The sequence below is a fragment of the Nyctereutes procyonoides genome, unplaced genomic scaffold, assembly GCF_905146905.1.
Source record: "Nyctereutes procyonoides isolate TBG_1078 unplaced genomic scaffold, NYPRO_anot_genome, whole genome shotgun sequence".
NCBI lineage: Eukaryota > Metazoa > Chordata > Mammalia > Carnivora > Canidae > Nyctereutes > Nyctereutes procyonoides.
The window spans coordinates 1,369,778-1,393,175 of record NW_026575144.1 but is presented as its reverse complement, the minus strand read 5'-3'; the positions used below and the strand labels follow the sequence as shown (position 1 = coordinate 1,393,175).

The 23,398-nt window shown below is 34.7% G+C and overlaps 1 protein-coding gene across 4 annotated transcripts in view; it reads right to left on the bottom strand.

The window, feature by feature from the left end:
• CTNNA3 (catenin alpha 3) overlaps window positions 1–23,398 on the bottom strand; it is a 1,663,516-nt gene that overhangs the window by 315,054 nt on the left and 1,325,064 nt on the right. For all 4 annotated transcript variants that reach the window (XM_055308926.1, XM_055308927.1, XM_055308929.1 and 1 more), the window contains one exon: window positions 12,311–12,462. In XM_055308926.1, the coding sequence (XP_055164901.1) occupies window positions 12,311–12,462 (152 nt within the window). The remainder of the gene's footprint in view (window positions 1–12,310; window positions 12,463–23,398) is intronic.

Here is a 23,398-nt window from a genome sequence, read left to right as displayed (position 1 = left end):
ATTAAAAACAAAAACAACAACAACAACAAAAAAAAACAAGAAACAAACAACTATCTGGAAGCTGTCATGCTCTGAGAAAGCCAAGCCATGAATGCTAAATGTAGTTTTCCATAGTCTTTCTGTATTGAGTTCAGATATCAGATATGTAAGTGAACAAGCCTATGCCCTTTCTGAATTCTTGAGCCATAGAATCTGTGAACATAATATAGTGGTGGTTGTTTAATGCCGAAAGGTTTAAGATAATTTGTTGCACAGCAGTAATAACTGGAACAAAGGGTGTGACAAGGAATGATTAGGTGTTCACTAATCACATTTATTCTCCTTAGACATAAAGAAAGAACACATTTACCTGCTCCTTTGTTGTTTACTTGGGTCTCATTTGACTGAGTATTGACCAATGGGAAGTATAGAGAATTATGCCACATTGAGGTATGGTCATATGAAACTTCTTAATCAATCATCCACTGTCTCTTCCCTTTCTCCAGTGACAGTGGAGGCCACATTATAAAGATGACAGTGCAAAAAGATTGGAAAATCCTGAATCACTGAGTCATTACCTAGTAGAGACTTATTCAGGAAAACTGGCTAACATCAAAAAAATGTATAAATGATAAATAAATGATCAATGAAATAATCTACTGGGATGTGTGTGGTTGTGTTAGAGAAGATAGAATTTGTTATTTTGACTAATACACATAACAAATTCTTTGTATTACTACACTGTAATACCAAAGCAAATTCAGTGAGCATTTACAACATCCTAGAAAACTTAGTTTAGTGTTGCGCATATATTATCCCGCTCAAACTCAGATCAACAATATTGCTAGGGCAGTATGTTTGTTTTCCTTATTTCACAAATGCAAATCCAAACTTGAAAAATGATCTGATTTACTCAGGGTCACAATGATATCCAAAAGAAGGGGAATTTCCTTGAAGATGGAGGACTGTGAGGCAAACCTAATATTGGGTTGTCTTCCCGGAGTTAAATTTGCAAAATATGTTGGAAGAGCTAAGCTTGTATAAATGTATTGTTGATATAAAATTTGTTAAGCAGGTAGTCTAAATTTATTCCTAGATCACTCATTTTGGTTTTAATAGAAGATATGCAAAAATCCCTGGTTATATTTTCATATTTTTTTTTAGTAAATAGACCACTGTGGACTCATTACAATGTATTTTACAGCCATTTTTAAAGGTTAGAAATAATTTTTGTTATAGTCTATTGCTATATTTTATGACTTTAATTAAATTTCTGATTTCTTTTCCAAACAGTGCAATATAAGACAATATAAAACATATTTTAAATTACTAAATTTGTGGATAATTTTGTGACTTTTCAGAACCTCTAATACCAAGGGTCTGATAATGGAGGATTATGTGTGTAAAATACACTTCAGTAAGTTCCACAAACTCCATTCTCTTTCTTCTACAACCCAACAGCTAGTGCATACAATCAAGGAGTCTCATGGAGCTACTCTACAATTATCATCATCTTTAAGAAGGAATCTTGTCACCTGAACAAGGTAACATGAAGGACTTTTAAAACAATTATAGGGCAGCCCTGGTGGCGTAGCGGTTTAGTGCCGCCTGCAGCCCAGGGTGTGATCCTGGAGACCTGGGATCGAGTCCTGCATCAGGCTCCCTGCATGGAGCCTACTTCTCCCTCTGCCTGTGTCTCTGCCTCTCTCTCTCTCTGTATCTCTCATGAATACATAAATTTAAAAAATCTTAAAAAAATAAAACAACTATATATTCATTTTATAGAAGTTTGTAGTGAGAGGAACACAGACATGTCTATCCATTTGTGGCCACAAAGTACAATCCATATTAGAATCTTTGGTACTTTTAAAACTATTTTAAACCAAAGATCAAGTGAATTTTAATTCTTTGTGAAAGTATTTATCAAGGTAGTTTCTTAGTGTCTGTCACTTTTTGTAATATAAAATAGAACAAAGTAATTTTTTTCTTGCCATTCATTCCTTGAGGTCCAGTGACTATGTTTCAAACAAGTGACAAATTTGACAACTAAATCAATCACTTTATTTAATTGTAAAAAAGCCTAAAATCTGATTTCATTTTAAAGGTCTAAAAAGCACCTTTTTCATAAAGCCTACATTTTTTTTGAGGAGACACACAATAAATAGACATTAATATGTCATTTGTCATGATAAACACTATGTAAACATAAACTTGGGAGAGAAGACAGAGTGGCTGAAGTGAGAGATGCTCTTTCCTTCTCTGGATCTGTACAGGATAATATAAAAGTAATTATGGATCAGACCTGACTGAACAAGTCTGCTGTTCAAGTTCTTGGAGAAAGCATCTGGTTAGAAAAGACAGGAAGTATAAAGATGCCAGAAAGTGTGGCACATCTGGCAATACAAGGAAAGAAGAAGGGCAATATGTCTGAATTTGAGGTAGCAGAGAGGAGCATTATAGGCTAGGTATTCTTCAACAAACTGCCCAAAAAGTAATTTGGGGAATTTATGTGTTTATAATTGGCCCATCAACAAAGGGAAGTCAGTGGCATAGAAGGGCTCCTGTTGTGTAAAAACATGGGACTATTTTCTTCTCCTGAGATAAAGGGAAATGTTCTGAACCAGGTGCCCTAGGACCCCAGATTTTAACTTGTTACTTACCCTTATCAGAGTGTGACCTCAAATGCCTTATTTCATTTACAGACATTTTGCTATCAGTCTCTGGAATATTTTCTCTCTTTGAAACTACATCATTTACTGAAAATAAACTGGATACTGGAAATATAAAATTCTCAATATCCCTTTTTTCTCTTAGGTATGCCAACATATATTTTCTAAGTCATCATTTTATAAATGGTATTTTTCAGATTCTTTTCTCTAGAAGGTTTACTGAGCAGAAGTTACTTTTGAAATGTAGTAAATAGCCAAACATCTTATTCGAGGCTAAACAATCAGTACCCTGTAAGTTTTTAGGCTAAAAACAAAATATAAAGTAATAAAAATATATTATTGGCTTTAATACCTAATATAAATTTACTAACTTAATTACTAATTCAAATTTATTTAAAATTAATAAAATGTCATTTAGTAATAAACGTCTCAAAAATAAAAAAAATTCCTTATGATTTGACAACTAAACCTCTTTGCTAGGCCATTCTTCTATTCACAGGGCTAGCCATTGCCCTTGAAAGTGTTTTCAAAGAGGGATTCTTGACTCCTTATGTTCAGGCATCTTAAGTCAAAGGCTCTGAGCAGCACTTGCATAGAGTTCTCTGAGTGCAGGATTAGTCTGCCTCAGAGCCCTTGTCAACCATGGGCTCTCTTGCCAGTCCAGTGGCTTTGATCTTCTGGCAAATGAAGACGTTCTAGAATGACTTCAAGCTGAACATCTTTCTCTCAGAATGAGCAACAGAGATCACTAGCTAGAGCTGCTTCATAGCTTAACCAGCATGTTTCTCAATGAACACTCTTTCCTGCTCTAGTCACTTATGTTGCCTTACTCAAAAGTCTCCTCAAATGGTATATACACGAAGAAGGCCATTAAGCATGCTGAGCTCATAAAATTTCATCTCTTGCTGACCAGTGCTAGCAGGGAGTTCTGTTTTACCTTACCTTAAACTCTGTATTTTCAAAGGAAATAGCAAGAGCCTCACTACAGAATTCTTCCCACTAATGCTTGATTTAAATTTGCATATAAAGTTAAATTTACTTTGCTACAGATCTTTTATTAAATTCTTTCAGAAAGCCCCCTGGTAGCTGGCTTCTTTACAAACTGATTCTGTTATTATAAAGTAGTCATATCACTTCCCAAAAAGGACAGAATGTTTTAACTGAGATTCCCTGGCAAGACTCCTGTGAGAGTGAAGAGTGGATGACTAAGATGAATTCAGGAAATTTGCTTAACACTGAAAAAATGAAAAGGTAGTAGTCTCTGTACATTAAATAAATTTGAAATGGTGCCTGAATAGATTCTCCACAGTCAACAAAGGATTCACGGAGCATGAAGAGAGGAAACTAACATTTGATAGCAGTTAGGCCTATGGAGACAAAATGCTCCCTAGGGTTGGAAAAATGGGCTTGATAACGAAATGTGATCATTAGTACCTCAACACTGTGGGCATCACCCAGTGGGTGGAGGTGATTCACCACAGGGCCTCCAGCAGTATAATCAGGGCCTAGTAACTGGATGAACATGACACTTTATCATTCAAATTGGACATGTGTGAGAGTAAAAGGGAGTATAATACAAATGTGTCCTAAAGAAAATAAAGCATATACTCACCCTAAATTCCTGGATGTTAAAGTCACTTACCAAGTACTTATTTTATGAAAATTCATTTTTAATACAATAATCCTTAGAAAAATTGTTACTACTATAACATAAGAAAAGATAAAATAAGGGCACCTGGGTGGCTCAGTCAGTTAAGCATCCAATTCTCGGTTTTGGCTCAGGTAATTATCTCTTGGGTCATGGAGATGGAGCCCCAGGTCAGGCTCCATGATCAGCAAGGAGTCTGCTTGAAGACTCTCTCCCTTCTTCCCTTCCCTCAACTCATGCTTGCACTCTCTCTCAAATAAATCTTAAGAAAGAGGAAAAGTGAAGTGGTTGAATGAAGTTGATGAATTCCAACACCCTGTAAACCTCAAAAATCAAATTTCTAAATGTATAATAATCACAGGTCAGGTTTAATTTTACCTGCTGAAAAAATGATGCAAAATACTAAGAGGAATGCAAAAAAATCCTTACAGTCTTTGGAGAATCCTAGAAACTAAAGCACTCTTTGCAAAGTCACAGGGCATTAGTACAAAGTTTGCAAAGAAAAAAGCACAGATAGTTTGACCTGCAAAAGAAAATGTAAAAAACTGAGAGCACCCAGAAGAATAAAAACAATGACAGTGGAAAAGCAGGTGGAGAAAAGTGCCCGGGACCCTACTATGGGAAAAATAAAAAGGATTAGCAGAAGTTGCATTGGGTGGTCACATGACTCAAGGAATTTTAAAGGAAAGACAGTTCTAATATTCAAATATTTTGGATGATTGGATTTATGCAGGAAAACTAGTAAAGGGGCAACTGGATCATTGGAAAACCCAGTCAAGACTTTAGTAAAGATGGGCACTTGGTGGCTCAGTGGTTGAGTGTTGCCTTTGGCTTAAGGCATGATCCCTGCATCAGGCTCCCTACAGAGAGCCTGCCTCTCCCTTTGCCTATGTCTGCTTCTCTCTGTGTGTCTCTTATGAGTAAATAAGTAAGATTTTTCTTTTAAAAAAAAGTGTTAGTAAAAAGCCAAAATAGATTATCTGAGATAAGGGTCAATAAAATTTTTTTTGTAATGAGCCAAGCAGTAAATGTTTTAGGTTTTGTGAGCCATAGTTTCTCTAGCCATTACTCAACCTTGCCATTATAGTGCAAAGAGGTATCTATTGGTGTGGTTCCTAAAATTAGAATTTCATATAACTTTCGCATGTCAGAATATATTATTCTTCTCTTGAATTTTTCAACTACTTAAAATATTAAAATCATTCTTAGCCCATAGGCCATACAAAATAAGATGGTCAACTAAATGCAGCCAAAGGCCATAAGTTTGCTACCCCCTGATCTGAGATAATACATAATTTATTTTTTTAATATTTAATTTATTTATTCATGAGAGGCACACAGAGAGAGGCAGAGGCACAAGCAGAGGGAGAAGCAAGCTCCCTGTGGGGAGCCCAATGTGGGACTCCATCCCAGGACCCTGGGATCACGACCTGAGCCAAAGCAGATGCTCAACCATGCTCAAACACCAAGCACCTATGTCTCTGCCTCTCTGTGTCTCTCATGAATAAATAAATTCTTCCCAAAAAAATCAACAAAAGAGGACCCATACATTAGAAATATTTGACAAATAATCACTTATAAATTAGAAAGGTATTCATTTTATTATAATATTCTAAATGTCAGCATTTTCGGTGGTTTAGGCAGGCCTTTTAAATTAGTCCTAATTAATACATTTGACAAGACTTTATCTAAATAAAATTACCTGATTTCTCAGGTGTTGACTATTGGGTAAAACATTCTTTATTTTTTAAATCAACTTTTTCCATGTAGTTTACCTGCCATTTTAAGTGTATAGTTTGATAAATTTTGACAAATGAGTATACATTCAAATAACTACCTTAGATTATAGATTTTCATAATAGAGTCTAGTGGGAATTTGTTTAGGACAGCATTAAATTTGTGAATGAATGTGAAGATTCTTGGGACACCTGGGTGGCTCAGCAGTTGAGCGTCTGTCTTTGGCTCAGAGTGTGATCTGGGGGACCGGGATTGAGTCCCGCATCAGGTTCCTTGTGGGGAGCCTGCTTCTCCCTCTGCCTATGTCTCTGCCTCTCTCTTTGTGTCTCTATGAATAAATAAATAAAATCCTTAAAAAATAAAAAGAATTTGAATATTCTTGACACCTTAATAATATTGAGTCTTTCACTCTAAGAATATGAGAAGTCTCTCCAAATTTCTGTTTTCTTAATAATATTTCATAATTTCAAAAGTATAAATCTTGTAGGTATGTTAAGCATATCAATAAGTTTATTTTGTTATTTTCGATGCTAATATACTTTAGTTTTAAAATATGTTTTCTAATTTTTAGTTGTGATTAAATAGAAATACATATATTGAGTTTCATTGTATTTCTCTATTATATTTTTATTATTTCATTAATTTTGCCCTTATCCTTTTATTTCTTTACCTTTTCCTAAGTTCACTTACCAGTTCTACTAGGTTGGGTTTTTTTCTGTTGTAACTTTTTTAAAGGATTTTCAATGTAGTTGATCATATAATTTGCAAATAGAGACAGTTTTACTTTTTCCTTATAATATGAATACTTTTTATGTTGTTTCTTGATATACTGCACTGGCTAGGACATCTACAATATTCATTGCACTGGAGCACGGACATTCTCACTTTGTTTCCAGTCTTAGGGAACAATGTTTACTCCTTCATTTTTAAGTGCAATGATGGCTGAAAGTAGTAATTAAATAGTATGCTTTCATTTCCCTCTAGAGTAAAGAAACTAATATCATGCAAAGTAACAAACTAAATGATAACACATAAAACTGATACTTGAACACATGTCTTGGTTTTGCACAAAATTCTTATGATTTCATTTGTGAACTTAATTCAATAGAATTATAGTTGTATAAGATAACATTGTATATTAGTTAGTGAATGACACCATCAGATTCTTTTCCTTCTATAGTTTGAGTGTGAGACTTCAAAGAAACAAACAGCAGCTTGGTCTAGAAGACATATAATGCAAAATAATTTTTTGAGGTTAGTTGAAAAGAAGTTATGGAGAACAATAAAATATTTCAAGAAATTATGACAATGGAAGTAATCTAAATTAAGAAAATTGTAAATAATTCCAGTGAAAGCCATTTATCAACTCCTGTAAGTACAGTAGAATCAGAAAAAGAGGTTTTTTGAGACACCTGGGTGGCTCAGTCAGTTAAGCCTTGGCCTCTTGATTTTGGCTCAGGTCATGATCTCAGGGTCGTGAGACAGAGTCCCGCATTGGACTCCACATTGGATTGTGGAGCCTCCTTAAGATTCTCTCTCTCTCTGCCCCTCCATGCTCCCCCTATTCTTGCTATTGCACTCTCTCTCTAAAAAATCAATCAATTATTTTTGTAAAAGAGAAAAATGTTTTTTCTGGCTATATAAGCTTAAGTTATATACTGAACTGTGCTCCATTTATAGGGGTCCTGTAAATGATTCATATAGAAATAGTTCATGGAAACTGGGCCATGTAAATAGTTTTTTATTTATTTTATTTTCCTTTGTTTCTTCAAAAATTAACTTTCAGCAAGTAACATATCCAAAATATATTCTTGTTCTCTGCAATATAAAGTTAGACAACTAACAAAGAAGATCTGTTAGTGGTAGTCCTGAAAATCTTCACATTTGGTTTAGAAAATGTACTTTTGATAAGTCACATATGAAAATTCACACAAAAATATATGAAGCCCACATTCTGAATACCTTTTGAAAGGCTGAATTTTTGCTGAATCTTTTCCTCTTTTTGAGAACATTTCATTGCTGGCCACCCATTTTTCTCACAATTCAATTATGTTGCCCTTTTTAACATCTATTTCTGGTTAAGCACATTTCCCAAAAAGATGAACCAAGTCCTTGCACATTTCAAGACATTAATAAAAACAATATATAGAATTATATGCTAGCTTAAAGTAATATAGGCTCAAAGACACAATTTGAATTAAATAATCTATAATTCGGTGACTCCTGGTGGCCCAGTGGTTGAGCATCTGTGTCCAGCTCAGGGCATGATCCCCAGGTCCTGGGATTGAGTTCTGCCTCAGGGTCCCAGCAGGGAGCCTGCTTCTCCTTCTGCCTATGTCTCTGCCTCTATGTGTTTCTCATGAATAAATAAAATCTATAAATAAATAAATAATCTATAATTAAGATAATCAATAAACATATTAAATATCCTTTATAAAACAAAACTTTAGAAAAAATATATTTCTTTATTTAGAACTTCACCTTTTAAGGTATTTTTTGGACTTTAGTTTCATGTTGACCGGCAGGCACAATTCTACTTCTATAGGTAATATTCTTCAAAATATAAAAAAGTAATAAGCAGCCTCAGTAGTTCTAGCATTATTCATAACAGTAATAGCAATCATAGCTATTTTCTTATAAAAGACTACTATTTACTGAGTACTTCATTTCTATCAGCTCATTTTGTCAGCATAATATTTTTTTGATGTAGGTTTAATACAAAGTTTGCTTTACAAAAGAAGAAACTGAGGGTTAGTGAGATTTGTGACTTGCTTTAATCTTAACTATTTTGTGGACTTTCAAGAATTGTAAAATTTATACATCGATATTAAACACCAAAAAAATAATAAACACTTAACACTCCCTTCTCTCTAGGGTTGTTAGGAGTGAGGTTCAATAAACTTATTTGCCCACAAGCTGAATCCAGTGGAGAGAGTAATATTAAATTTCACGGAATTTTCACATAGGAATTTTAAAAACAATCTGAACAGTTACTAACATAATTATTCTCCAAAATAAATATTAAAGTTAGATACCGCTGTATTTTTATAAAACTATTTGTAAAATTTCAGGCACTGATCTCAGGTTAGTATTTTATTGTTTCAGAGCACTGAGAGCATTCTTGAAAATTCAGGCATAGCAAAGGATTCCACAATATTCACAGACACTCTCAAGAGCATAGCCTAGCCCTCCTTGAACTTGCATAATTATAAACATATTGCCTTAATCTTGACACTCTTTAGGTACTTTGAAAAAGAATCAAATGTTTCGTAGTTCTAAGACTGGAATATTGGTCAGCATCAAATTTGACCTTATAAAGAGAAGATTACACCAGATCAATTTTATTATCTTCTATGATGAAGAGATAGTCTTCAAGGGGGAAAAAAGATTTTCATTAATTGCACCTCAGTTAGACTTCTATTTTCAACATATAATCCAATTAGTAGTTAAGTACACAGATTTATGGATCATCCTCCAAGGAATCCTTGTAGAAGTTCCATAGAAGCTTCCCTAGAGGCTGCCTAAGGAACTGGGTGTGCAGGCACATGAGTCCCTGGATTCACCTGCATGGTTTCAAGTGCAGCAGCTCTTTCTAATACATTTTACTTACTTACTTTAGGTCATAAAGTGTGTTTGAAAGAAGAATAGCTCTACCTCAAAATTCAGAAGACATTCTTACTAAACCATACACTTACCAGTATGTTCTCCATTGGATGGAATGTCAGCTTCTAAGATCCCCTGACACTAAGATCCTTAAGGGGAGCTGTCTAGCAGAGATTACAGTCAGAGGAAGGTTTAATATAAGTCAACATTTTGATTAGTAATCTAGATTATAATCTAGAGATTATAATCTCTTGTTTCTAATTGATGCTAATTTAGGTACAATCACAACCAAATTTTAAAAATAACCTGATAAATTATATGAAAAATCATTTCAAAATATTAAACACTTTATAGGATAAGGATTTATGACCAAAAGCAAACATATCAAGTCAAAATGGAGAAGAATATACAGGTAACAACAGGGTAAAACAAATAAATAAAAGGAAATCACTGTCTATCCAATAATCGTGGTGTTTAAGAGGGAGAAAAATAAGTTCACAGCAGTTGACTGTATTATTGGCAATAACATAAGAACAAGTCTTCCACTTTATTTGACTTTGGACAGGCTATAATTAGAGTTTACTTTTTGATAGTCGCATTTGAGAATTTTGTTGAAAAGTTAAATAAGGACTAGTAAAGAAAACAAAATACTAAATTATTCCTATGAGGAAAAGTTTAAAATAAATTGAAGTATGTACCTTGAGAAAGAGATGAGTATGGGGGAAATTACTGCCCTCTAGGCTGTTAAATAATTACAATAAGTTGTTATCTTGCCCTACAGAGACTGCTGGATATGAAAGATATATGGAAATAATGGAAAGATAATTTGATTTGCAATCAGTAAGCTATTTTGATAATAAGGAAATTTTTAAATACAAATGGGAGAAATTACAAGACTTTTTCATCCCTAGATAGGTTTTTCAGGGAAAAAAAATCATTTCCTACCCTGGTTCACCTAAGCTATTTCACTGGTTTCATCTTCTCACATATTCACTTAGGAATATTGGAAATGCAAGTGTTTTACTTGGAAAGACTATTTCCTGAAATTCATATGTCTTCACTCAATGTTTCTCTCCCAGTTCTACCTATTTTCCCAGTTTTGGATTATTACCAATCCACTAGTCCACATGGATAAGGTTTAAAATCCTTTGTTAGAAGAAATATTTGAAAAGGTACTTTGTAACTCAGACATAGTACTGGTAAGTGCCACATTATTCAATTACATATGAACAAATACTTCCTGGATGTTCATGAATAGATATGTGAGTTTCTCTCTTATATGTATTATTGGTTTGCTCTTGGGTTTTCCCATGCTCTGAAGTGATAGATCCTATATCTTGACACCTTTGGATTTTCTCTTAGAATTTCTTTCATAAGCGTTCATCTGCCCTGTCAGTGTCTTCAACTTTTGTTGGCCCTTTTCCTTACAAGATCCCCAAATGACTCCATTTTTATGAATCTCCATGTAACCTAACTGTAACATTCAAGCCAGTCAGATACTATTGGTGCTCTGCCCATATATCCTCAGCACTTCCAGTTCCATCTTTATAGTTTCACTAATGCTTAAATCTGAAGGCTTTCAAATTAAACTCTATTCATACTTAACAAATTACACTCACCATTCCTACTGAATCTTCTTACTGCAAGCACCTGCCACTCTGCCTGAGGGTTGCTTTTTTTGGCCACGAGACTGAAGTAACCTCTGAGGAGGAGTAGCCTTTAATCAAGGATGAATAGGTGGATAAACTGGGTTTTGCTCACCTCAGGTAAGGTAATTCTGAGGAGCATTCTATAGGATTGTCCAAAGTTCCCCAGCAGGATTGTGCCCTAGTTTCCAGTAGTGATGCATAATTACATTTTGCTGGTTTACTTCCCCTCCCTACCTCATTTTTTCAGTCTTACTTTCTCTTAAATAGACTAATGGTAACACAAATCTTTGGCTCAGGGTCTGCCTGATAAAAATACCCCCGTATATTTACATTAAGTGCATTTTCCAGAAAACCTCCACTGTTTTTTAAATAAAATTTTTTAAAGCACTCCACATTAATATTTAAGTAAAAACAAATAATCCTGGTCTCTGTGTATGCAGTATATATGCCCACAATAAATGGCTCACTTTCACCGTTAAGAAGATGGCATATATTCTCCCAAATAGACAACTCCTAAACTGGGACAGTTCAAGTGTTTGTTGTTCCTGTCAGCTCCAAGTGAAATTTCTTACAGAATAGTCTGAGTCTATAATTTGGTATGAGAGGGTTTGGCCCTAGAAACATCCTATTTTAGACATATTTTCCTACCAATTTCAATACAGTGATGAGAAAGATCCTTTCCTTTCCATTCAAGAAAAGAAAGCAAAATACTTTATGTATTTTTCTTTGGCTCCTGATCATGCTATGTGACACCTCAGTGAATTCTGAACACAAGGAATCCTATCATTTCTGCACACACAGCAGTTAAATGTGCTCATTTGCATAAGTTATAACCAAATACATAAGTGAAAGTGTTGTTTGTGACAGTAGATTTGACTTCAGGGATACATATGAATTTCTAAAGTTCTAATGGATTTCAGCATTGACATTATGAAATAGAAATAAAATATTTCTTGCAATCATTCCAAGCATTCCAGATGGTAAAGAGCATTGCAATAATTCAATGGAAAGCAAAGCAAACTTACTCGAATCATCATGACTGAACATCTGATATCATGAATTGTATCGTAGATCTTCTTTGAGATGTCCACAAATTGATCATCATCAAATATATCCAAAGCGTTTTTACTTAAGGCTTCCAAGGCAATATTCACTTGTGTTACAAACTCAGGAATTGCTGTTAAAATTAATATGATAGAGAAGATTATCCTGATTGTATTTTCAGATTTCTGGAGTTTCATAAAAAATATGAGACATAAAAACATTGTATACATTAAAATTTTAGACATTAAAAATATTTTAAATAAATATTTGGTTAATAGAATTTTAATTTTTTTGATGTAAAGAAATAAAACATTTTGGCAAGATAATTTTGGATCTCTGAAAAGTAAAAAGAATCAAAGACAATAAAATACATTTTTATAGAAATGTTTAAAAGATTATCTTTCTGGGGGATCCCTGGGTGGCTCAGCGGTTTGGCGCCTGCCTTTGGCCCAGGGAGCGATCCTGGAGTGCGGGGATCGAGTCCCACGTTGGGCTCCTGGCATAGGGCCTGCTTCTCCGTCCTCCTGTGTCTCATGCCTCTCTCTTTCTCTCTCTACATCTATCATGAGTAAATAAATAAATCTTAAAAAAAGGATTATCTTTCTCCTGTATGTCATTTTTGTTTCTACCAAGGCTAGAACCATATAATCATTTCTTATCCTATCCAATATAAGCCCCAAGAAATTACCAAAAAGAATTGATGTGTTAAAAACTGAAATTATAAACATAAACATATTTAAAGAGAAAAAGCATTTGAGTTGCTAAATATAAGAAATTTAATCAAAGGTAGTAACTCTATCTTATAGAAATAATAAAAACACCATAAACTTTCTTTCACTAAAATGTTTCCCCTATCATCAAAGAAATTAGTGGGGGGTGGGGGGCAGATGTTCCAAGTTGGTGGTATAGGAAGACCCTGAATTCATTTCCTTTCATGGACACGCCAAATCTATAGCTATATGTGGACTAATTCACAATGAAAAAGAACTAAAAACAAGCTAAACAGCTCTCTCCACAACAAGGAATAAAAGGACCACATCAAGACAGGTAGGAGGGATCCCTGGGTGGCGCAGTGGTTTGGTGCCTGCCTTTGGCCCAGGGCGCGATCCTGGAGACCCGGGATCGAATCCCACGTCGGGCTCCCGGTGCATGGAGCCTGCTTCTCCCTCTGCCTGTGTCTCTGCCTCTCTCTCTCTCTCTGTGTGACTATCATAAATAAATAAAAATTAAAAAAAAAAAGACAGGTAGGAGAGGCAGAGATGCAAAATCCTACCTACACAATAGGAAGGAAATCCAAAATCCTACCTACACAATAGGAAGGAAATTTCATGGGTCCAGAGTTTCTCCCTAAGGAGTGAGGAGTTGAGCTCCATATCAGGCATCCTCACCTTTAGGATCTGCATCAGAGAGATGAGAGGCTCTCTAAACATCTAGCCTTAGAAACCAATGGGGCTTATACTCAGGGGACCCAAAGAACTGTATAATCTCAGATACCACTTTCAAGGGGATAGTCCTGGACTCACTCATCCCAGGACCAGTGCAAAGGAAGCAGTTTGAGAGGTGCTGAAAGACAAGTGAAGGAGATTTATTTGCTAATCTTAAAATATCTACCAGAGGCAGAGGAGGAACAAGTTGGGATGTTCTTTGAGGATGGAGGCACTGATAACCATATTTTTACCCTCTCTCTAACTTACTAGCACAGGTGGGTGTGGGAGGACACAGACTCATTAAAGCCAAGGATGTGCCCACCCAAGCACGCTTTTCTAGCATTTTTAAAGCTGCAGATGTACCCTGTCCCCAGCCCTTTACTCTTTGCTGCCCTCACTAAAGCCATGGGCTTTGCACCCTTCTTTGGATTCACCAAAGCTTACAGATATCTCCAGAAAGGCGCTCATAGACTCATCTGAACTTCAATTTTTTCAACTGTCAACCAGGGGACACCTCCAGATCTTCTAGCCCGGGAGATAGATGGGTATACAATTGTGGTCCCAGAGGACTATATATGTTTATATACAATAAAAACTGATGCCTAAGAATTTTGCTTTCGGTCAGTTGAAACTAGGTGCTGACTGAGTTCATTCTCTTTGGTATACTGACAGGTCTTGGCACACCCTCAATAATTGGAACATATCAAGAATGAATAAGCCAAAGCAACAACAAAATCAGGTTACTGAAACAATCAAAAAGGTTCAGGAGAACCAAGCTCAGGGCAACGTTGAGATGTTCACAAGCTACTTCTTCAAAACTGAAAGAAGTCATTGTTTCATATAATACATAGAAACAAACATAAAGGGTAAAGCAAAATGGGGAAACGAGGAATATGCTCCAAACAAAAGAACAAAACAAAACCTCAGAGAAAGACCTTAATGAAACAGAGATAAGTAATCTATCTGTTAAAAAATTTAAAGTAATGGTCATAAAGATGCTCACCGAATTCATAAAGAAGAATGAATGAGCACGGTGAAAACTTCAACAAAGACATAGAAAATATAAGTGCCAAACAGATCATGGCACTGAAGAATACAGTAACTGCACTGAAAGAATATATGAGAAGAACTCAGCAGTAGACCAGAGGAAGGATAAGAATGGATCAGTAATCTGTAAGATGGGACAGTGGAGGGACTCACCTAAGGAGTGTAGCAAAAAAATAATAAATAAGTGAAGGTCGCTTAAGAGACCTATGGACATCAAGCAGAATAATATTTTCATTACGGGAGTTCCAGAAGGAAAAGAGAGACAGAAATAAATTTGAAGAAATAATCTTTCAAAACTTACCTATCTTGGGGAAGGAGAGAGATGTCCAGGTCCTGGAATCACAAAGAGTTCCAAAGAAGATAAATCCAAAGGTATCAACACCAAGACACGTTATAAGTAAAATGTCAGAAGTTAAATATTAAAAAAAAAAAAAAATCTTAAAAGAAGTAAGAGAAAAACAGCTTGTTATATACAAGAGAATCCTCATATGACTATTAGATGATTTTTCAGCAGATATATTGCAGACCAGAAGAAAATAGTATGATATATTCAAAGTACTGAAAGGGAAATACTTCCAACCAAAAATATTCTACTCAGTAAGACTATCATTCAGAATTGATGGATAGATGAAGTTTTCTAGGCAGGAAAAAGCTAAAGGATCTTGTAAACATTAAACCAGCATTATAAAAAATGTTAAAGGGACTTCTTAAAGCTAGTATTAAAGTTAAAAGACAGAAGTAGTAAAATTAACTATAATTACAGTAATTAGTTAAGGGATGTACAAATTTTTTAAAAATGTAAAATATGACATCAAAACCATAAAATGTGTTGATGGGAAAATAAAAATGCAGGGATTTAAAATACCTTCAACTTTAAGTTTCTGTCAATTTAAAACATGTGAACCTTATGGTAACCTTGGAGCTAAAACCTATATTAGATACATTAAAGATAAAGGAATGTAAACAAAACACAAAAGAAAGTCACCAAACCACAATGGAAGAAAGCAAGAGAAGAAAGGAATGGAGAGGAACTACAAAAACATCCAGAAAATAACTAAACATGTGGCAATAAGTCATACCTATCAATAACTAAATGTTAGTGAAAAAAATTCTCTAATCAAAGAGTGGATAATGGATGAAAAAATGATACATTTGTACGTTATCTCGAAGACACTAAATATAAATCTAAGGATAAACAGAGTAAAAGCAAAGGGATGGAAAAAAAGTATTTCCATGAAAATTTTCATTCCAGGAAAGTGAAAACAGGAAGAAAGCTGGTGTAGCTATACTTGTATCTGACAAAACAGACTTCAAAACAAAGACTGTAATAAAGGAAAAAAAAAAAAAAGAAGGATGTTACATAAAGATAAATAAGTCAATCCAACAAGAGGATAGAACATTTATAAATATTTATGCACCAACATAGGAACACCTAATATATAAAGCAAATATTAACAAATTTAAAGGAAGACACTGACAGCAACACATGAACAGTAAGGACTTTAATGACCCCATTTACATCAGTGGATAAATCATCCAGACAAAAATCAATAAAAAAACCAGCTTTAAACAGGACATTAGACTAGATAGACCTAATAGGTGTATACAGAACATTCTATCCAATAGCAGGGATATACATTGTTCTTGCATGCACATGTAACATTCTTTAGGATAAATCACATGTTAGGCCACAAAACAAGTTTCAGTAAATTTAAGAAGAATGAAATCATATCAATCATCTTTTTTGCTACTATGATATGAAACTGGAAATCAATTTCAAGAGGAAAATAGGAAAAATCACAAATATGTGGATATTAAACAACACACTACAGAACGACCAATGAATCAATGAAGAAATCAAAGGGTAAATTAAAGAAAAATACATTGAGATTATGAAATCTAAATATAAAAATCCAAAATCTATGGGACACATGATATTAATAAAAATCATGATCATCTTCAGATACACAAAAAGCATTTGATAAAATTTAAGATTTATTTATCATAAAACCCTCCTAAAGTGGGTATAGACAGAACATACATCCCTATAATAAAAGTCATACTGAAAAACTCACAGCAAACATCATACTCAATGATGAAAAGCTTAAGATCAATAATAAGACATTGATGCCCACTCTTACCACTTTTACTCACATATTATTCAAAATCCTAGCCACAATAATCAAACAAGAACAAGAAATAAAAAGGCATTCAAAATGGTAAGGAAAAAGTAAAACTGTCACTCTTTGTAGATGACACGATACCATACGTAAAGTCTCCACTAAAACCTAAAGTCTCCACTAAAACCTGCTAAAATGAATTCAGTAAATAAATTCAGTAAAATTGTTGGATACAAAATCAAGTATACTAATCAAATACTCAAAAGACTGTTACATTTCTCATTAATAATGAACCAGCAGAAAGAAAAATTCAGAAAACAATTCCATTTATAATTGCACCACAAAGAATAAAATTCCTAGGAATAAATTTAACCAAGGAGGTAAAAGACTTGTACGCTGAAACTACAAGATACTGATGAGAAAGAAACTTCAGATGACATAAATAAATGGAAAAAATAATCCAAATTCATGAATTGCAAGAATTAATATTGTTAAAATGTCCATGCTACACAATCTATAAATACATTGAAATTCCTATCAAAATTTCAATGACATGTTTCACAGAAACAAAGAAATCTAAAATTTGGAACAAAAGACCTGAATGACCAAATGATCTTGAGAAAAAAGAATAAAGCTGAAGGTGTCACACACCATGACTTCAAACTATTCTACAAATTTATAATCATTCAAACAGTATGGTGTTGGCATAAAAACAGACACATAGATCAATGAAATTAAATAGAGAGCTCAGAAATAAACCCACACGTATATGGCCAATTACAACAAAGAAGCCAAGAATATAAAATGGGAAAATGACAATCTTTTTAATAAACGGTGCTGGGAAAACTGGACAACTACAAGCAAAAGAATGGAACTAGACCACTCTCTTACACCATACACAAAGTTTACTCAAAGTGGATTAAAGACTTGAATGTAAGACCTGAAACCATAAAACTCCTAAAGAAAACATAGGCAGAACAGAAGTGATTAGAATTTCCTAAGATGGAGGAGGAGTAGGAGGAGTCTAGGCTCATCTCTCATGAACACAGCTAGATAACTCACATCATCCTAAATAACCCAGAAATTGACCTGAGGACTGACAGAATAAATTTCACAACTAAAGGGAGAGTAGAGGCCAGATGGGAAAAGGAAGGAAGTACGGAGATGCGGTTTAGGGGAGAAACAGATTGTTGCAGCTGCTGCAGAGGAGAGGGAGTCCTGAACATGAAGAAAGGTGAAGGAGAGAGGAAAGCATGGGGAATACACAATGGCTTTTCCATTGGCTTGGAAAATGAGAGGGGCTGAATTTCTTGAGTTCTTGCAACCAGCAGGGCTTAGGCCTGGAGTTAGTGGGCTTGGCTGAGATTGAGCCCCAAGTGCTGCCTGCTCCTGGAAAGAAGGCAAGCAAACAACCCTGGTGGCAGACAGAGTGGAAACTGGTCTGAAGAACACCTGGAGCACACAGCGGGGAGGTTTTGCACTCAGTTTCCAGGGGAGGCAGCATTCACAGAGATGCCTCTCTGGGAACAGAACAGTACTATTTCCCTCCCTACCCCTCAGCATAAACACAGAACCACCAGCAGGAGGCAACACACCACCAGCACTGGCTACCTAAACTACTTAGACCAAGACTCACCCCCTGTGCTCTGGTGGGAGTGCCCTTTTCAGTCAACCTTGCCTCAGTCCCAGTGTGGTGGGATCCTCTCTCAGAAGACCAGCAAAACTCCCTACCCACACCACGACTCCTAACCAGAGAATTCTGCAGGGTCTCAGTTCTCATGGAGTTGGTGTCAGTTCTCATTTCACAAGCAGACCAGAGCATACCTCATACCTCATTAAAACTCACCACATTTAGGCCACAGACCAAACACTGCCCACAGTAGACAATGAGAGCCTCTGCAGACTGGCCCAAAGGATACAGCAACCAAAATAAAACAGCAGAGCTCACACAGCACACAAAGAGACGCACTCCCTGAAAGTCCAGGCCCTAAGCACTACATGATTTCTTCTTCGTAAGGCTGTTACATTTAGGAGCAGGAGACATAACTGGCTTTTCTAACACGTAGAAAAAGGCAGAGACTTAGACAAAATGCCAAGATGGAGCTAATTATCCCAAATGAGAGAACAAGATAAGGCCAGAAATCTAAGCGAAACAGATATAAATAACATCCCTGATGGAGAATTGAAAGCAACAATCATAAGGATATTAACTGGGCTTGAGAAAAGAATAGAAGACATTAATGAATTTTACAATAGAGAGTAAAAAATAAAAAGAAAAGAAAAAAAAAGAATAAATCCCAGAGAAGAAGAATGCAATAAACAAGAAATGGGCTTGATGCAATGAACAGCAGGCTGGAGAAAGCAGAGAAATGAATTAGTGACATAGAAAACAAAATAATGGGAAATAATGAATCTGAACAAAAAAGGGAAAGAAGAATTATGCAATACAAGAACAGACTTAGGAAACTCAGTGACTTCAGCAAGCGTAATAACATTCATATGGCAGGAGTCCCACAAGAAGAGAAAGTAAAGGAGACAGGTTTATTTGACAAAATTTTAGCTGAAAACTTCCCTAATCTGGGAAAGGAAACAGACATCCAAATCCAGTAGGTACAGAGAACTCCCATCAAAATCAACAAAAGCAGACTAACACCAAGACATATTGTGATTAAATTTGCAAAATACAATGATAAAGAAAAAAATCTTAAAAGCAGCAAGACAAAAGAAGTCCTTAAGTTACAGGGAAAGACCCATAAAGCTAGCTGGAGATTTCTCAACAGAAGCTTGGCAAGCCGGAGGGGAGTAACATGATATATTCATAGGGCTAAATGGGGAAAATCTGCAGCCAAGAATATTCTATCCAGCAAGGCAATCATTCGAATAGAAGGAGAGATCAAGAGTTTCCCAGACAAACAAAAACTGAAGTTCATGACCATTAAACCAGCCCTGCAAGAAATATTAAAGAGGTCCCTTGAGTGCAAAGAGATCAGAAGTGACAACTATAAGAAAGGGATAGAGAAAATTTCCAGAAATAATGACAAAACAGGAGTAAAATGAGATAAATACATATCTATCAATAATTACTTTCTATGTAAATAAATAAAATTCTCCAATTAAAAGACATAAGGTGTCAGAATGGATAAAAAAATAAATAAATAATGGGCAGCCTGGGTGGCTCAGCGGTTTAGTGCCGTCTTCAGCCCAGGGCGTGATCCTGGAGACCCGGAATGGAGTCCCATGTTGGGCTCCCTGCATGGAGTCTGCTTCTCCCTCTGCCTCTCTGTCTCTCTGTCTGTGTGTGTGTGTGTGTGTGTGTGTGTGTGTGTGTCTCATGAATAAATAAATAAAATCTTAAAAAAAAAAAGAGTCAGCAAATAGCCTTTCCTTTGCTGTCCTGCCTGTCACTCCCTTGTGATGTATTCAATAAACTTCTATCTCCTTAAACAGAAACAAAAACAAGAATCATCTATATGCTACCTATAAAACCTAAAGACACCTGCAGATTGAAAGTGAGGGGGTAGAGACACATTTATCATGCAAATTGATGTCAAAAGAAAGAGTAGCAATACTTATATCGGACAAACTTTACTTTTTTGTTCTTGTATTGTTTTTATACTGCTTGGTATCATGGGAAGCACTGGCCTCATGGAATAATGTCGCATGTGTTCCCTCTATTCTACTATTTGTAAGATTTTGATAAATATGGTCATTAACCACTTTTTTTACTATTTGTAGAATTCACCAATGAAATCATGTGGTCTTGGCTTCTTTGTACTGGGAGTTTTTTGATTCCTAATTCAACTTTTATCCTTGTTACTGGTCTAAGAAGTTTTCCTATTTCTTGGATTCAGGATTCAATAATGTGCATTTTTAGAAATTGTCTGTTTTTTTCCTAAGTTATCTGATTTGTTAGTATGTAATTGTTTCTAGTCATCTGTTATCACACTCAGTATGGTTATCTGTTGTATCATTTTCTCTTCCATTTCTTATCTTGGTTTTAGAGCCCTCACTCTCTTTTTTTAGTTAATATAGTTAAAGTATTGCTAATTTTGTTTATTTTTTAGAAAAACTGGCCATTACTCTTAATGTTATATTATTCTTTATTCTGGTCTCTATTTTATTTGTTTCTGACTTTTCTTTATTATTTCCTTCCTCTACTAAATTTTGGCTAAGTTTCTTCTTTTTCTAGTCTTTGTGGTATGATGTTGTTTATTTGAACTTTTTTTCTTAAGCTTTTTAGCATAAATTTCACTCTAATACCCACTTTTGCACCATCCCATCGGCTTTGGAATATTGTGTTTTCTTTTTATTTTGTTCTAAGAAATATTTTCATTTGACATTTGATTTCCCACTTGGCCCAGTGCTTGTGCAGTAGTATGTTGTCTAATATTTATATATTAAATATTTACCACAAAAAAAGAAAACATAGGCAGTTAGCTCCTTGATAGTGATTTTGGCATTGGATTTTTGCATCTGACTCCAAAAGCAAAGCCAACAAAAGAAATAATAAACAAGTAGGACTGCATAAAACTACAACGCACAGCAAAGGAAATTAACAAAATGAAAAGGCAACCTACTAAATTAGAGAACATACTTGCAAATAATATATCTGATAAGGAGTTAGTATCCAAACCATACAAAAAACTCATGCAATTCAACACCAAAGAAACAATCTTATTAAAAGTGGACAGAGAGTATTTGCTCAAAGAAAATGAGAACACTAATTTGTAAAGACATATGCAGCCCTCTGTTCATTGCAGTATTATTTACAATAGCCAAGATATGAGACCGACTTAATTGTCCACTGATAGATGATAGATAAAGAAAATGTGATGTATATATACGATGGAATATTACACAGACATAAAAAAGAATGAAACTTTGTCATTTCCAACAACAGAGATGGGCCTGGAGAGTATTATGCTAAGTGAAATAAATCAGAGAAAGACAAATACTTTATGATTTCACTTACATATGGAATCTATAAAAACAAAACACATAAACAAACACAGCACAACAAAACTCATATACAGAGAACAGATTATTGGTTATCAGAGGGGAAGGGGTTTGATGGGTGGGTGAAAAGGGTGAAGGTCAGTTGTGGGATGATGAATGTTTTTTTTTTTTTTTGGATGATGAATGTTAACTAGACTTTTAAGTATATACAAATATTAAATTATTATTTTGTACACCTGAAACTAACATATACCAATTTTACCTCAGTAATTAAAAAACAATACAAAACAGTACACTGGCATAGACCAATGGAATGGAACAGAGAACCAGAAATAAACCTATGCATCTCCAGGAAGCTGATCTTTGACAAAGCTGCCAAGGACACACAATGAGGCATGAATATTCTCTTTAATAAATGGTGTTAGGATAACTGAAAGCCCAAAAGCAAAAAGATGGAATTAGACCCTTATTTCACACCATATACAAAAAATCAACATGAATTAAAGACATATAAGACTTGAAACCATAAAATTACTAGAAGAAAACAAGGAAACAACTCCTTGACATTGGTCTTAGCAATGGTTTCTTGGATATGACACTAAAACATAGGTAACAAAAGTGAAAACAGACAAATGATATTGCATTAAACTAAAAAACTACACAGAAAGGAAATGATAAACAAGGTGAAAAAAACCTGTGGAATGGGAGACAATATTTACAAACTATAATCTGATAAAGGGTTAATATCCAAAATACATAAAAAATGTATACAACTCAATTGTAAAGTAAACAAAACCAATAAAAAAATAAACAGAAAAAAAATGAACAGAAGAGCTGAATAACATTTTCCAGGAAAAACAGATAGCCAATAGGTATATGAAATGGTGTTCAAGATCATTAAATATCAAGAAAATGTAAATCATATGCCTCATACTTATTAGTATGGTTAATATCAAAAAGAGAAACGATAACAAGTGTTGGTGAGTATGAAGAGAAAAGGAAACTCTTTTGCATTGCTAGAGAAATGCCAATTGATATATCCATTATGGAAAATAGTATGGATATAAATACAGCATGATCACACTCATATGTACAATTTAAATTGAACTCATAGGAGTAAAGAGTATTATGGTGGTTGCCAATGGCTGAGAGGTAGAGGAAATGAGGAGATGTTGCCCAAAGGGTACAAGTTTCAGTTATGCAGGATGAGTAAATTCTGAAGTTCCAGTGTACAGTATAACTATAGCTAATACTACTACATTGTATAATAGTCGAAATTTGCTGAGAGTAGATCTTATCTGTTCTCACTATCATAAAGAAAAGGAAAAGGTAACCATGTGAAGTTATGAACACTTTATTCATCTTGATTGTGGTAATCTTTTCACTATGTATATATATCAAAACATCATGTCATACATCTTAAATACATTTTTTTTGTAAATTATCTCTCTAACCTGGACAAAAATTTAAAAAGCACAAAATATTTAAAAATAGACTATCTTACATGCAAAATGTTTCT